The sequence below is a fragment of the Ursus arctos genome, unplaced genomic scaffold (assembly GCF_023065955.2).
Source record: "Ursus arctos isolate Adak ecotype North America unplaced genomic scaffold, UrsArc2.0 scaffold_14, whole genome shotgun sequence".
NCBI classification, from domain to species: Eukaryota; Metazoa; Chordata; class Mammalia; order Carnivora; family Ursidae; genus Ursus; species Ursus arctos.
In genome coordinates this window covers 22,790,584-22,806,592 of record NW_026622808.1, presented here as the reverse complement: position 1 = coordinate 22,806,592, position 16,009 = coordinate 22,790,584, and the positions used below count along the sequence as shown (strand labels likewise).

At 40.3% G+C, this 16,009-nt stretch overlaps 1 protein-coding gene and 1 pseudogene across 1 annotated transcript; both read left to right on the top strand.

The window, feature by feature from the left end:
• Window positions 1-2,929: 2,929 nt before the first annotated feature.
• On the top strand, window positions 2,930-3,862 carry LOC113250187 (olfactory receptor 7A5-like). The gene has a single exon (XM_048226979.1). The coding sequence runs from the start codon at window positions 2,930-2,932 to the stop codon at window positions 3,860-3,862; it is 933 nt and encodes a 310-aa protein (XP_048082936.1).
• A 10,983-nt stretch (window positions 3,863-14,845) lies between these two features.
• LOC125283817 (putative olfactory receptor 7A2) lies at window positions 14,846-15,798 on the top strand (annotated as a pseudogene).
• Window positions 15,799-16,009: the final 211 nt, after the last annotated feature.

The following is a 16,009-nucleotide window of genomic DNA, read 5'->3' as shown; positions in this document are numbered from 1 at the left end:
AGAAATATGATTACCCAACATTTGCAGCAACATGGGTGGAACTGGAGGAGATTATGCCAAGTGAAATAAGTCAAGCAGAGAAAGACAATTATCATATGGTTTCACTCATTTGTGGAACATAAGGAGTAACAGGGAGATCGATAGGAGAAGGAAGGGAAGAATGAAGGGGGGTTAAACAGAAGGGGGAATGAACCATGAGAGACTATGGACTCGGGGAAAGAAACTGAGGGTTTCAGAGGGGGATGGTGGGGGAATGGGCTAGCCTGGTGATGGGTATTAAGGAGGGCACGTATTGCATGGAGCACTGGGTGTTATACGCAAACAATGAATCACGGAACACTACATCAAAAACTAAAGATATACTGTATGGTGACTAACATAACATAATAAAAAAATTTAAAAAAATATGTACTTTCTTCACAATTAGATTGTTAGATTTTCTTTCTTTTCTCCAAGTTTTTATTTAAATCTCAATTGCCTAACATACAGTGCAATATTAGTTCCGGGGTTAGAATTTAGTGATTCCACACTTACAGACAACACCAGGTGCTCATCACCGCAAGTGCCCTTCTTCATCCCCATCATTATTTTCACCCAGCCCCCACCACCTCCCTCCAGCAACCCTCAGTTTGTTCATAGTTAAGATTCTTTTTCCTGGTTTGCCTCTCTTTTTCCCCCAACTGTTTTCATTTGTTTGTTTCTTAAATTCCACATATGAGTGAAATCATATGGTGTTTGTCTTTCTCTGCTTGACTTATTTCACTCAGCATAACACACTCTGTCCACATCATTGCAAATGGCAAGACTTCATTCCTTTTGATGGCTGAGTAATATTGCATTGTGTATCCACATCTGTATCCGTTCATCAGTCATGGACATTTGGGCTCTCTCCAGAGGTTGGCTGTTGTTGACCTTGCTGCTATAAATATCAGGGTGCCTGTAACCCCTCAAATTAGTATTTTTGTGTCCCCTGGGTAAATACCTAGTAGTGCAACCTTCAGAATGAGAGAAGATATTTGCAAGTGACATATCTGATAAAGGATTAGTATCCAAAATCTATAAAGAACTTATCAAACTCAACACCCCAAAAAACAAATAATCCAGCTAGAAATGGGCAGAAGACATGAATAGATACTTTTCCGAGGATACACAGATGGCCAACAGACACATGAAAAGATGCTCAACATCATTCATTATCCGGGAAATACACACCAAAAGTACAATGAGATATCACCTCACACCTGTCAGAATGGCTAAAATTAACAACACAGGAAGCAACAGGTGTTGCCGAGGATGCAGAGAAAGGGGAAACCTCTTGCAATGTTGGTGGGAATGCCAACTGGTGCAGCCCCTCTGGAAAACCTTATGTAGGTTCCTCAAAGAGTTAAAAATAGAACTACCCTATGATTTCATTTTGTGTTATGAATGAGTACTATTCATATATATATATATATATATATATATATATATCACATATATATCATATCTTCTATATCCATTCATCTATTCATGGCCACTGGGTTGTTCCCAGATTTTGGCTACTGAACACCTAGGTATTTACCCAAAGGATGTATGGACTTTTCTATCTCAGAGTCCTATACTCTCTCTCTAGAAGATGTCAGTACTCAACATATATTCCTCAAATGCAGGAAAGCATTTCTCATTAAAACTGTAATACCTGCCCTCTTAGGGAAAGGGCTGAATGGACAGGAATTCCTAATCAGAGGTGTCAGGTAACTTCCCTTAGATCAGATCAATACTAAAAAATGTATTTTTCTTTCTTGATAACAAAATAGAAATGGTAGCCCATCACTCTGTTAATAATGCCCAGTTGCCACAAATCAAAAGTACAATGCAGTATCTCCTCACACCTGTCAGAATGGCTAAAATCAACAACACAAGAAACAACATTTTTTTGGTGAGGGTGTGGAGAAGGGGAACACTCTGGCCCTGTTGGTGGGAAAGCCTGGTGCAGGCACTCTGGAAAACAGCGTGGAGTTTCCTCAAAAAGTTAAAAATAGAACTGCTTTATTTTTTTATATAATAATATTTTTTATTATATTATGTTAGTCACCATACAGTACATCCCTGGTTTTTGATGTAAAGTTCAATGATTCATTAGTTGCGTATAACACCCAGGGCACCATGCAATACGTGCCCTCCTTACTACCCATCACCGGCCTATCACTAGAACTGCTTTATGATCCAGCAATTGCACTGCTATGTAGTCACCCAAAGACTAAAAAAATACTAATTCAAAGGGATACATGCACCCAAATCTTTTTAGCAGCATTACCTACAATAGCCAAAATCTGGAAACAGCCCAAGTACCATAGATAGATGAATGGATAAAAAATTGTGATGTGTGTGTGTGTGTGTGTGTGTGTGTGTGTGTATACATATATATATGGCTATTGTATATATGTTTGTGTGTATGTATATATGATATATACATATATATACAAACACATACTGAGGAATATTATTCATAAAGCAAAATGAAATCATGCCATTTGCACTGACGTGGGTGGAGCTAGAGTGTATTATGCTAAGCCACCAAAGTCAGTCAGAGAAAAACAAATACCATGATTTCTGTCATATGTGGAATTAAAGAAACAAAACAAAGAAGCAAAGGGGAAAAAATGAGAGAAAGAGAGACAAATGAAGAAACAGACTATTATTAACTACAGAAAACACACTGCTGGTTACCAGAGGAGAGGTGGGTGGGGGGATGGGTGAAATAGGTGATGGGGATGAAGAAGGACACTTGTGACGAGCGCTGGGTGTTGTATGGAGTGTTGAGTCACTATACTGTCCACCTGAAAGAAATATTACACTGTATATTAACTAACTGGGATTTAAATGAAAATTTAAAAAATGAAAAATTATCATGCTATTTTTTTTCTTTCTTTGTAGTCTCCACCACCACATGGAAACAGACAATGACACACGAATTTCAGAGTTTCTTCTTCTGGGATTATCAGAGGACCCCAAACTGCAGCCCCTCCTATTTGGGCTTTTCCTCTCCATGTACCTGATCACTGTGTGTGGAAACCTGCTCATCATCCTGGCCGTCAGCTCTGACTCCCACCTCCACACCCCCATGTACTTCTTCCTGGCCAACCTGTCCTTTGTCGACATCTGTTTCACCTCCACCACCGTCCCCAAGATGCTGTGGAACATCCAGACTCAGAGCAAACTCATAACCTATGAAGGTTGTATCACTCAGATATACTTTTTCCTACTCTTTTCAAGCTCTGATGACTTTCTCCTGAGTGTGATGGCCTATGACCGCTTTGTGGCCATCTGTCACCCCCTGCACTACATGGTCATCATTAACCCCTGGCTCTGTGGACTGCTGGTTCTGGTGTCCTGGATCATGAGTGTTCTTAATTCCTTGTTACAGAGCTTAATGGTGTTACAGCTGTCCTTCTGCACAGAGGTGGAAATCCCCCATTTTTTCTGTGAACCCAATCAGATGATTCAACTTGCCTGTTCTGACACCTTTCTTAATGACATGGTGATGTATTTTCTAATTGTGCTGTTGGGTGGTGGTCCTCTGGCTGGGATCCTTTACTCTTACTCTAAGATAGGTTCCTCCATACATAGGATGTCATCATCTCAGGGCAAGTACAAAGCATTTTCCACCTGTGCATCTCACCTCTCCGTTGTCTCCTTATTTTTTTGTATGGGCTTAGGAGTGTACCTTAGCTCTGCTGCTACCCAGAGCTCCCATGCAAGTGCAGTGGCCTCGGTGATGTACACGGTGGTCACCCCCATGCTGAACCCCTTCATCTACAGCCTGAGGAACAGAGACATAAAGAGGGCTCTGAAAAGAATCATTGGGGTTCCAGTGATGTGAGGGCCCATCGTCCTGGGGTTGAAGAAGTGCCCATGATTGCAGGGCTCACAGCCTCAGAGCCTGGACCTGCCATTCTTCGATCAGGCTGTGGAGGTAGAATCTGCTCTTTCTATATATTTTCTGGCATTTCTATTCATTTGAATTCAACTTCTCTGTACATTTATGTAATTCACTTTATTAAACTTCTCTTCTCTCTGATATATTGACAGTTTCCCCTTATCTGTTTTAATCCAGTATTTTCCCCACCCTGGAAATTTCGTAAGTTACATGGGCACAAATGGCTGGAAATTTCATATCTTACATGGGGCAAGTTGGATTTCTTAAAAATCTTTTCATTTCAAATGGTTTGTATCATGCCAAATAAATTTTCCCTAGATTTCTCAAAGGAATATTCATGAGTTGTATTCTTCATATGGAAGAATCTACACTTGGCCACTAAGCCCTTCACGTGACTTTATTATAGATGAAAATACAAAATCCCAGTTTTCACCTAGAGTCTGTCCATCTTTTTACGTTACTACCTTCAGTCCTCTGCCTGATAATGTGGACTCTAACACTGTTCCCTTTAAGTCTTGGGCTCCAAAATATTTCTTTTTCTTTTCTCTGTGTTTACATCACAGTTCACGCTGTGCGTCTCTTAGCTGAAGCATGGAACACTGGTGTCCACAACTGAGGGGGATATTCACTGAGGTGAAGGTTTGCTTAGTGTCTTGTATGTTTTATCACTGAACTGTCTCCCTGTTCTCAGTTCTGGTCTCTTTTATAATTGTATCCATTTCCTAAGACTGCACACAAGCCTTTCTGAAAACACGTGTCTTCATATAACGCCTTTATTGTTGAAAGAGATTGCCTGGTGGGCTGTTGTTCTGATGTATCCTGTGCTATTTAACAGTCTCTACATTGTCTTTTTTTATTTTAATGTTTTTTTTATTACATTATGTTAGTCACCATACAGTACATCTCTGGTTTCTGATGTAAAGTTCGATGATTCATTAGTTGCGTATAACACCCAGTGCACCATGCAATACGTGCCCTCCTTACTACCCATCATCAGCCTATCCCATTCCCCTACCCCCCTCCCCTCTGAAGCCCTCAGTTTGTTTCTCAGAGTCCATAGTCTCTCATGCTTCTAAAGGTCATCCATGGTGTTGTGTGGAGCTGTAGTCCACTGCTTTCTTCAACTAATACATTTGACTCCATTTATATATGAAGGTTAATCTTACAGTTTATGAGAAAAATAATTTACCAAATGTAAATTGCCTTAATTGAATTTCACTATTTCTATACCCATATGTGACACTTCGCCTTCTTCCCGACTATAAGACGTTTCTCTGACCCCTGTCAGGTGGGACTCAGCTACATGTGCTTTTGGTCTGACATGAGTCATACACCACCAGAATTTAAATTCTCACTAAGTTTTGGAGTATAATTGCATACTTATTATGTAATTACATACAACAAGCTGCACATATATTAAGAGTTCATTTTGCTGAATTAAAGACGTCATACTTGAATCAAGCATACATACTGTACGGGTCTGTTTGTAAGAACTTGAGAAGAGGCACAGGAAGTTTTACCTACATTTTTATGTTATTGTTAAATATGTAATTCACCTGGACATCCATTACCTTATTTCTGAAGACAATGTGGAACTTGAAATGAATGCTGCAAGGAATAAATAAAGTGTTGGATACACCTTGTCAAGTCCAAAGAAAACACTTGGGAGTGAGGAGTGTGTGTGTGTATGTGAGTGTGTGCACTCGTGCACATCTTTCTTTCAAATAATCAGGCTCACACATGTGTGCACACATTCACACACTGGTTTATAATCCCAACAATGTTGTTGAAAGAAAACTTGAGAGAAAGTTGCAGAATATTGAAAGGAAAAGGAATGTTTGCGTGAATATGAAATAGAAAAAATGTACAAATTTTGACAGAAAGATTTAAAGTAGAATGAGTGACTTAATTTACAAAATTTTTATGGTGGGGCACCTGGGTGGCACTGTCAGTGAGTGTCGGACTCTTGATTTTGGCTCAGGTCGAGATGTCAGCATCCTGGGACTGACCCCGAGTCAGGCTCCACACTCACCACAGAGTCTGCTTGAGTTTCTATCTCACTCCCTCTGCCGCTCCTCCCAACTCTCTCTCTCAAGCAAATAAATCTCTACAAAAAAATTTTGGGTGACTTAATTTTAATAATGAATTACTTTTCCTATCTTAATGCCTCAAAGGCCTCAAAATTAGAACCATATTGACATTTATGCACCGGGAAATTGCGGTACCATCTGATGAGGCCAAATATCTCCAAGTTAGGTCCAATTTCTCTATTTAATGTGGGATTTCAACACAAAATGCCTTGGCCATTACATCAGAAACTAATTATGTATTGTATGGTGACTAACATAACATAAGAAAAAAATTTTTAAATGCCTTGGCCCAAAGGAAGCTAACTGAATAATTTGAGAAGTTCAAACTCAGTTCCTGCAAACAATATCATATTGGATAAATATTTGCATTAGATTCCTTTCACTGATGTCAACGATATCCACGTTAGTGTCTCAAAACAAATAATTCCCTTAAACTTTTAAATATCAGAAGTATGGAAGGGGTCTCATGGGCTAAAATAATGATATCTTCAGGCTATGACCCTTCTGGATTCTCCAGGGAGAACATCCCCATTCCCGCCCCAGTGTCTAGTGGCCCCCACATTCCTTGGCTCAGGGAATCTCCTCCATCTGTGAAACCAGCACAACAATAGTTTCCAGTCTCTGTCTGATTCCATTTTTCTTCCTTACTCTTCCATATATAGAGGGCCATTGTGATTGTACTAGTCCAATGTGGAAAATCCAGGCTTATCTTCTTATTGTAGGATAAGGACTAGTAGCTTTATTCCATCTGCTGTCTTAGTTACTCTGCTAAATAAGCTACATTTTCACACGTTCTTCAGGATGACATCTTTTGGAGGTCCATCTGGTGCCTACTCCAAAATCTTTTTTGTACATATTATTTGATATCCCTCAAGAACCCTTCTACTTAAAAAATTGAGCACAGAATTTTTCATCACCCAAAGAGTGAGTGAAAAACTATTCTTTTCAAAAATATGTGCAAGGAAGATTCCTGTGGGAGAAGACCTAAAACTACCTACACGGGACACTAACACAGGACCACAACCTTGCTCTCAAGCTGTGCTCCACAGACCAGGACCTGAGCATCAGCACCACCTGGGAGCTTATTAGAAATGAGTCTCTAGGGGCACATGTGGGGCTCAGTCTGCTAAGTGTCTACTTTCGGTTTTGACTCAGGTCATGATCTCAGGGTCAGGAGATGAAGCCCCACATTGGGCTCTGCGCTCAGTGCAGAGTCAGCTTGATATTGTCCTTTGCCCTTTCCCTCAGCTGCCACTTGTGCTCTCTCGAAATAAAAAGTAAGTAAATAAATAAATAAAAACTTTTTAAAAAGTGCAGAATCTCTGGACCCACTGGAGACCTGATGAGTCAGAATTTGAATTTTAACTAAGAACTTTGGTGATCTGTATGGACAGTGAAGGTAGAGAAGAGCTGGTCTAGAATCCTATCTCTCACCTTCTCATTGTGGACACTGGGGCTGGATAATTCCTTTTGCTGGGTGCTGGCCTGTGGGTTACAGGTGTTTGGGAGCAGCCCCCAGACATGGCCAAATATCCCCAGTTGAGAACCACCATGCCAGGATTTCAGAACTAAAAACATTCTGACACAATTCTAATCGAAACTCCATCCCTTCCTTGCTTTATACATTAGAGCAGAACGTAAATCCCCCTGAGCCCCATTTCTACAACAGAGAATGGAGTTCATAAAAGTACCACTGCAGAGAATGAACATTTGTCAAAAATAAATGTGACATGCCCTATGAGGTACTAAGTTAGGTTGTGGTACATGATGTGTGAATGTATATCTCACAATTAATAAACACTTCAAATGAGGGACTGAAGGCCAGTTCTTAACGTGTGATCTAACTGTGACATTCCTAATTATTTTGGCTAAACCATCATGCAGCCAAGGAGTGCAGTACCCAAGATTTTGTAATAAAGGAACAAAGGTCTCACCTTTCTCAAAGAAGGAAATGGTAATTTTCTTTCTTTTTTTTTAGTGTGTATTTTTAATTAGAATAATGCACTTCTTTTTAAAAATTTTTTTAAATAATATTTTTTATTATATTATGTTAGTCACCATACAGTACATCCCTAGTTTTTGATGTAAAGTTCCATGATTCATTACTTGCGTATAACACCCAGTGCACCATTTTCTAGAGATATCAGGGGTTGTGTCCCCACCATAGGTCAATCCTTTGAAGACCTAATGGAACAAGTCATACGAATTCCTCAGTATTAGACTTTCGAGAAAACTTGAAGCCAGGGTTGTGATCAAGTGCTGGGAAGATTAGACCTCTGGAAATGGGATAATTAATGGAGAAAAAGTAATACAAACTGAATTCACCTGGAATACAATGTGGTCTCCTAGGAACAGAGACCCATCCAGAAATATCTCCATTCTGTCCAGACCAGTTTCCCCAGGAGAAATCATGCACTTAATGGTGGGAGCACCAAGAGAAATGTGCCTAATGAGCAGATGTGGAGAGCTGTAAATATCTCTTCTGCTACAGAACCCCATGGTGGGCATTTTGGTTGGACAGAGCATTGTTGTTGCTTTGGAGTCCTACGTCTGCCTGGGAGACCAATGCTTGACACCTTCCTGCTGTCCTGTCTGCAAACAGAGTTTGATCTCCATCAACAACTATCCAAGGAGGAATTGTGACTTGCAAAGGAAAAGCTTCTCTTGGAGTTCTCATGCAGGTGAGTTCAAGAGCCCAGCAGGTACTGCAGGAGAGGATCAGAGGGAACAGAAGCCAAGACTTCTACCGAAGGTCACCGAGAATCCATCCAGCATAGCCAGGATGCCACAGGTCACAGTAGCTGTTTTCTGGCTTTACCAATAAATGAATGTATTTATTTAGGTTGCTGAAAAGAAAAGTGAACCTTGCAATCAGAAGCGCAAGTAGTAATGTTGATAATTAACTGGTATAAATGGAAGCTGGTTAGAAGGAATGGGGAGGCATAAAGTGCTTCCAGTAAAAGTAGAACAGAAATGGAAGGATTCACAAATAGGGTATTAGCTGTGGAGAGATATACAGTGAAGTGAGGGCATGTCCTTTTATTTTAAGATGGGGCATCCTAGACTATGTTTCCACATGGATGAGAAAGATCCAGACCAAGGGATGATTGCAAATATATCCTTGCAATAGTGGTGCATGAAACATACACACACTGTCTTCTCTCATTCTGGGAATTCACTTGAAAAAAACATATGTGGTAGTTGAAAATGGGTTTGCTAATGAGCTTTACTTTGCATTATGTTAGAACCTGTGAGGCTGACTGTATTTGTGGGTTTGTTGGTTATTTGGTAGCTTCTCTGTTAAAAATTGTCTATGCAAGTCTTTTGCTTTTGGATAGTGTTATAAGAATGGATTTTTTTCTTCTTTTTAAAAAACGTGATCCTTGGGGTGCCTGGCTGGCTCAGCAGGTGGAGCATGTGACTCTTGATCTCAGGGTTGTGAGTTTGAGCCCTGTGTTGGGTACAGGGATTGGTTGGAAATAAAATCTTTAAAAGAAAGACATAGGGTGTTCTACGCAAGTAGTGAATCATGGAACTTTACATCAAAAACTAGGAATGTACTGTATGGTGACTAACATAATATAATAAAAAAATAAAAATAAAAAAAAATAAAAGAAAGACATAAGATAAAAATTTGATCTTTTCTAACCAAGAATTGGAGTTTTTATATAAACTGCTGGCCATTTAGTTCTTGTATGCCACAGAAATGTATTTGTGGGGAATCTATGGAAGTGTATGAATTTTGTGTGACCAAATCTATCAGTCAGTCATATTGTGCTCTCTCAGTTGTTTAAAATATTTTTTATCAGTTATAATTGACATATACCATCCTATTAGTTTTGGATGTAAAACAAAAGGATCCCATACTTGTATATAATGCAAAATGATCGCCACACCTGACACCATGAATTGTCACTAGGTTTTTTTCTTGTGATGAGGACTTTTAAACTTTACTCTCTTGGTGACTGTCCCATCTGAGACACTGTGTTATTAACTGTAATCATCATTTTGTACATTTCTTCTCATGCATTGCTTTTTCCTTTTTCTTTTTCTTACTGAAACAGTTGAGTAGGCCCTTCAACATTCTTCACGTGTTGGTCCTTGCTACGTAAGAAAAAGAAAGTGCTTCATTTTTAGGGATGATAAATTATCCTTTATGCATGTTTCTGACTTGTTTTCCCATCTCCGTTATTCCTTAGTGTTCTTTTTGCCATTTGTGATTAGGTCTGTTTCTGAAGGTTGCATCCTCTTTGGCCATCATCTGGAAGACATTCTTCTTTACCATTTGAGTAAAGATCACCTTTGTGTTGTATAAGCCTACTTGAATCCCTAGATATTTACATAAGATGAAATTACACCTTAGTTACTGCTTCCTCCCCACGTGTAAATGCCCCTCAGATATATCCTTTTATTTCCGAGTCTTTGGCAATTTAATCTTGAATCAGAATTAGTGACCCATGTTGTTGTCATTAAGTTATTGCTCTTGTAGGTCTTTATATAAGTCAGTGGCAGATTTTTCATTCCATTTTGTTGTTTTCATTCAGTACAGTTGTTTAGAAACAATAGACTTAACCTAATGTCATTCTCACTGACATTCTCTGTTCCATAAGTTCTGTTTCTTTTACAACTTCTCCTCCATTTTCCGCATATATACATATTCATGCACTTTCATACAAATGCTTCGATAGGACCCTATGCACAGCATAAATGCTCTTTATGTTTTAGTACAGTCTTTTTTTCTCCTTGTGTCCACTTTTCCTTTATTCTTAACAATTTCTCTTGAACTTGCCTTCAATCAACTGATATAATCCTAGGTCCTTATCTCAATGTCTTTGAACATTTCATGGGGTGTCTGTACTATTCACACAATCAGTGGTCCTTCATATTTTTCTGAAGGAAATACTATTGTGTCACTGCCAGAAAAATATTTGGGGATTGTTAACTTAAAAAGCTCTTCTCATCACCCCCCCTTTCTTTATCCCTTCCTTTTCCTACTGATCTTCCTAGTTCTTATGTTCCATAGATGAGAGAAACCATATGATAATTGTCTTTCTGTGCTTGACTTATTTCACTTAGCATTATCTCCTCCAGTGCTGTCCATGTTGCAACAAATGTTGAGAAATCGTTCTTTTTGATAGCTGAGTAATATTCCATTGTATATATGGACCACATGAGAGACTATGGACTCTGGGAAACAAACTGAGGGCTTCAGAGGGAAGAGGGGTGGGGGAATGGGATAGGCTGATGATGGGTAGTAAGGAGGGCACGTATTGCATGGTGCACTGGGTGTTATACGCAACTAATGAATCATCGAACTTTACATCAAAAGAATAAATAAATAAAAATAAAAAATTAAAATGGTCTTCTCAACCAGGGGCCATCTTGTCACCCAGGGAACACTGAAGCAATATCCAGACAGTTGTCACCATCACACTGGGGAGGGGCAGGTGGTGGTCAGGGTGCTAAACATGCTATCATGCACAGGGAGACCCACCGCAGACACGGATCTGGCCCAGAGTGTTAGTCAGTGCAGAGACTGAGAAACCCTAAGTTAAAGAGTATCTGTATTTTTAGTATTTATAGTTCTCTTCAGGTTGTTTCTCCATCATCACACTTCCCTCTTCTACCCCTCAAATTAGAAAGCGCCCCTTTTATTGCCAGTTAGGAAGTTCCAGTCCCAATCAGCAAGGCAGCTCTTCGTGGGCTTTCCCAGCTGATGGGTGTGAGAGAGAAGTCTTTCTTGTTGTTTTCTCAAACTATCACTCACCTTGAGCATAGATTTGTATATTGGATCCCCATTCCTTTGACCATTATTATTATTATTATTTGTCCATACATTTCATGCCTATTTGCTACACTGAACTGCATTTCAAATGATTTTTACAGAGTTATTATTATTCAACTGATTTATGGGTGGTTATTTTTGACCATACATAAAGTTTAAATTTTACAGAGTTAAATATGCCTTTCTTTTTGCTTCTGATTATCTCACCTTAATCATGATGGTGTTGCCCACCTGTAGATTTCACGTGCACTTTTTCTATGTTCATTTACAAATATTTATTTACCTTTACGGTGGTGTCCTTAATCTCTCTGATATTTTAAAGGTGGGTAAAATAAGGAACCACTTCATTTCCTTCCAGACAGATAGCCATTTGTGCCAGCTTTTATTCAACCATCCAGTCTGTTCCAATTGAAGTACAATCTTCTCATCTATTAAATGCCTATCTCTACTGGGATCTAATTTCTAACTTATTCAGCAAATACTTACAGAACAACCACTATGTGCCAGAAAGTTCTAGATACATTTTATGTTATATTCTCTTTGCTAAATTAACTACTAATTGACGTTGATACTAGTCAATAAGTGTGTGGTATGTCTTGGTCAGTTTGTTTTCGACATTCCTTTTAGGTTTGTTTAATACAGTTGTGTAAAATCACCCTAGTTAATGGGTTTCATCTCCTTTGCCATCCTTCTTATTCTATAGGTCCTCAATTTCTTCAGTGTGTGTTTATATAAAGACACATGTACTCCCATAGCTTGGGAAAAACAAAGGGAACAATGCACATGAGTGTTCTGCTCACTTGGTCCTGCCCATAATAGCAAAGGCAGAAAGCAGTAAAATCAATGTGTGTGTGTGATATAAGGTCCTCATGGAAAAATCACATGGGAAGCTATCTTGAGTAAGGATGAATTATTATAGCAGGTGCAGGATCTGGGCAAAGACCAGAACCAGAACTAGAGAGTGTCCATTGGACTTGTCAAAAATATCAAAACCCAGGGGCGCCTGGGTGGCACAGCGGTTGGGCGTCTGCCTTCGGCTCAGGGCGTGATCCCGGCGTTGTGGGATCGAGCCCCACATCAGGCTCCTCCGCTGGGAGCCTGCTTCTTCCTCTCACACTCCCCCTGCTTGTGTTCCCTCTCTCGCTGGCTGTCTCTGTCTCTGTCAAATAAATAAAATCTTAAAAAAAAAAAAAACACATCAAAACTCAAAGAACAGGAATAACAAAGAAAAGATGTCACATAAGACAAGTGAGGAAGGGACTTGCTTCCTTGTCTCACCCCCCAACAAGGCAAATAAACAGTGATTGGTCAAATAAATGTGCACTGGCCACCAGGAATGCAAGCCTTCTGCTCCTTGATATTAAAACTGCCCACCTGCTGTTCTACTTTGTATATTTCCTGTTGTGAAGTGTTGGTTTATACCTTTTGCTCATTTTTCTTTCAGAACAGTCCATCTATGATGTGTTTCACGCCATGAAAATATCACTACCTCTGTCTTTTTCCTCCTTTAATGTTTTGGCTGGCATCAAGGGGATCCAAGGAGAGCAGGAATATCACCAGAACCAAAGAGACTCTTTCTTCCTCCTGGTTGGTCTCTCGAGGGCCTCCTGCACTATTAGATCTGTTTTCCTTCTCATGTCCATGTCCTTCCCCTCTTTTCTCTCTGTTTTTACTGATCTGATCACCCATGTTTCTTTAGATTGATATTAGGCAGAAAATGCACATATCAGTAGTTATCCCCAAGTTTATTTGTCCATAGGAATTTCTGGGTACCACTTCTGAATTCTTTTTTAAAAAGATTTTATTAGTTTATTTGACACAGAAAGACAGAGACAGAGAACAAGCAGGGGGAGCAGCAGAGGCAGGCTCCTGGCTGAGCAGGGAGCCCAAGGTGTAGTTTGACCCCAGGACCCTGGGATCATGACCTGAGCCAAAGGCAAACACTTAACCAACTGAGCCACTTAGGTGCCCTCCACTTCTCCATTCTTTAGGAGAAAGATAATGAGATCTGGCAAGCTTGCTGTGTATCCACTGCTGGCCTAACTAGTTTGGCTGGGGGTGAAAAAGTCATGGCAGTCGGTAGCCCAGGAGGTCATGGTGTGTGTGTGTGTGTGTGTGTGTGTTGTGAACTGAGGGCAGTCCTCAAAGCAGGAGTACCAGGGCTCACATATTCTAAGGTGACCCTTATTGACAGAGGCCAGAACTCAATCAACAGAAGTTCCTAATGGGGTGTCTATTTCGACTCATGGGACATCTTTATAACAAAATTAAGAAAGTTCTGCAAAATTAATAAAATGAAGGAATCCCTGTATCTTGAAGTTTCAGCTGGTGCTGGGTGACTGCTTCATTCCTCAACACACTGTCACCATCTCTCATCATTCTCCTTCTTGCTCCTTCCCCTCACCACCCTGGCTTTCTTTTGAGCCTTGGTTTTCTGAATCAAGCAGCTTCATCAGGGACTTGGCGCTGGCCATTGCCCCTGTTGGGCACACACTACCTGAGATAACCTATCTCTCTTCCTATCTCCCTCGAGGTCTTATTCACATGTCACCTTCTTTGCAGGTCTTGTATGGACATCCAGTATAAAAACTGACACCCCATCAACTCCTTTATACCTGCTTTCCTTGTCTTCACAGTTCCTGTCACCTTCTGACATGTTATTTGATTATTAGTATTTGCTTATATTTTCTCTCCATCATAGGATTGTAAGGACATTGTTTATCAGCACCCTATATTCATCGCCCAAACAGTGCCTAGAACATGGTCGATACTAAGTGTGTATTCCTCACCGGAATGAAAAATATTCTCAGTAAAAAAAAAAAAAAAAAAAAAGTCTGCATTATGCTTGGGAACAGTCTAAGGTTGAAATGGAATTTCTGATGAGAAATGGTGCTAAGGGTGCCCTAATGGGGACAAGACCACACACAAATATTAAAACTAATTTCCTGGCTCTAGAATATAAGTGGGAGAACTTATACTAGGTTACAAAAACACTTGTTTGTGTGAAATTAGTCATTTGTTTTTCTATTTCCTGGTAGTTACCTCTAACCCATGGAGCCAGGGAACCTTACAGGAGTTTCAGAGTTTCTTCTTCTGGGATTTTCAGAGGGACAAGAACTACAGCCCCTCCTATTTGGGCTTTTCCTCTCCATGTACCTGATCACTGTGTTTGGAAACCTGATCATCATCCTGGCTGTCAGCTCTGACTCCCACCTCCACACCCCCATGTACTTCTTCCTCACCAACCTGTCCTTTGTAGACATCTGTTTGACCTCCACCACCGTCCCCAAGATGCTGCTGAACATCCAGACTCAGAGAAAAGTGATCACTTATGAAGGCTGCCTCACCCAGATGTGTTTTTTCCTACTCTGTGCGGAGTTAGATGACTTTATCCTGTCTGCAATGGCCTATGACCGGTATGTGGCCATCCGTCACCCCCTGCACTACACAGTCATCATGAACGTTCGGCTCTGTGGACTGCTGGTTCTGGTTTCCTGGATCATAAGCATCCTGCATGCCTTGTTAGAAAGTTTACTGGTGTTGCGGCTGTCCTTCTGTCCAGAGGTGGAAATCCCCCACTTTTTCTGTGAACTCAATCAGATGATCCAACTCGCCTGCTCTGATACTTTTCTTAATAACATGGTGATGTATTTTGCAGCTGTGTTGCTGGCTGGTGGTCCCTTCACTGGGATCTTTACTCTTACTCTAAGATAGCTTCCTCCATACTTGGGATCTCAACAGCTCAGGGCAAGTATAAAGCATTTTCCACCTGTGCATCTCACCTCTCAGTTGCCTCCTTATTTTATTTTACGAGCCTAGGAGTGTACCTTAGCTCTGCTGCTACCCAGAGCTCCCGTGCAAGTGCCGTGGCCTCGGTGATGTACACGGTGGTCACGCCCATGCTGAACCCCTTCATCTACAGCCTGAGGAACAAAGACATTAAGGAGGCTCTGTTGAGATTCTCTGGGATGGCAGCTCTGAAAGGGTCAATTGTCCAGGGTTGAAGAAGTGACCACAATTGCAGGACCCAAGGCTGACCCAAATGTTGAGATTCTTTGATTGAATTATGGAAGTAGAGTATGCCTCTTCTAATTTTTCCCCTGAAATTTCTAATTTTTTTTTTTATTTCTACCTCTTGTACAATATATGTAACTCAATTTAGTAAGCTTTGTGATACCTCTGATACCCAAGAGATTTTCCTTTTGTAATTTGCCT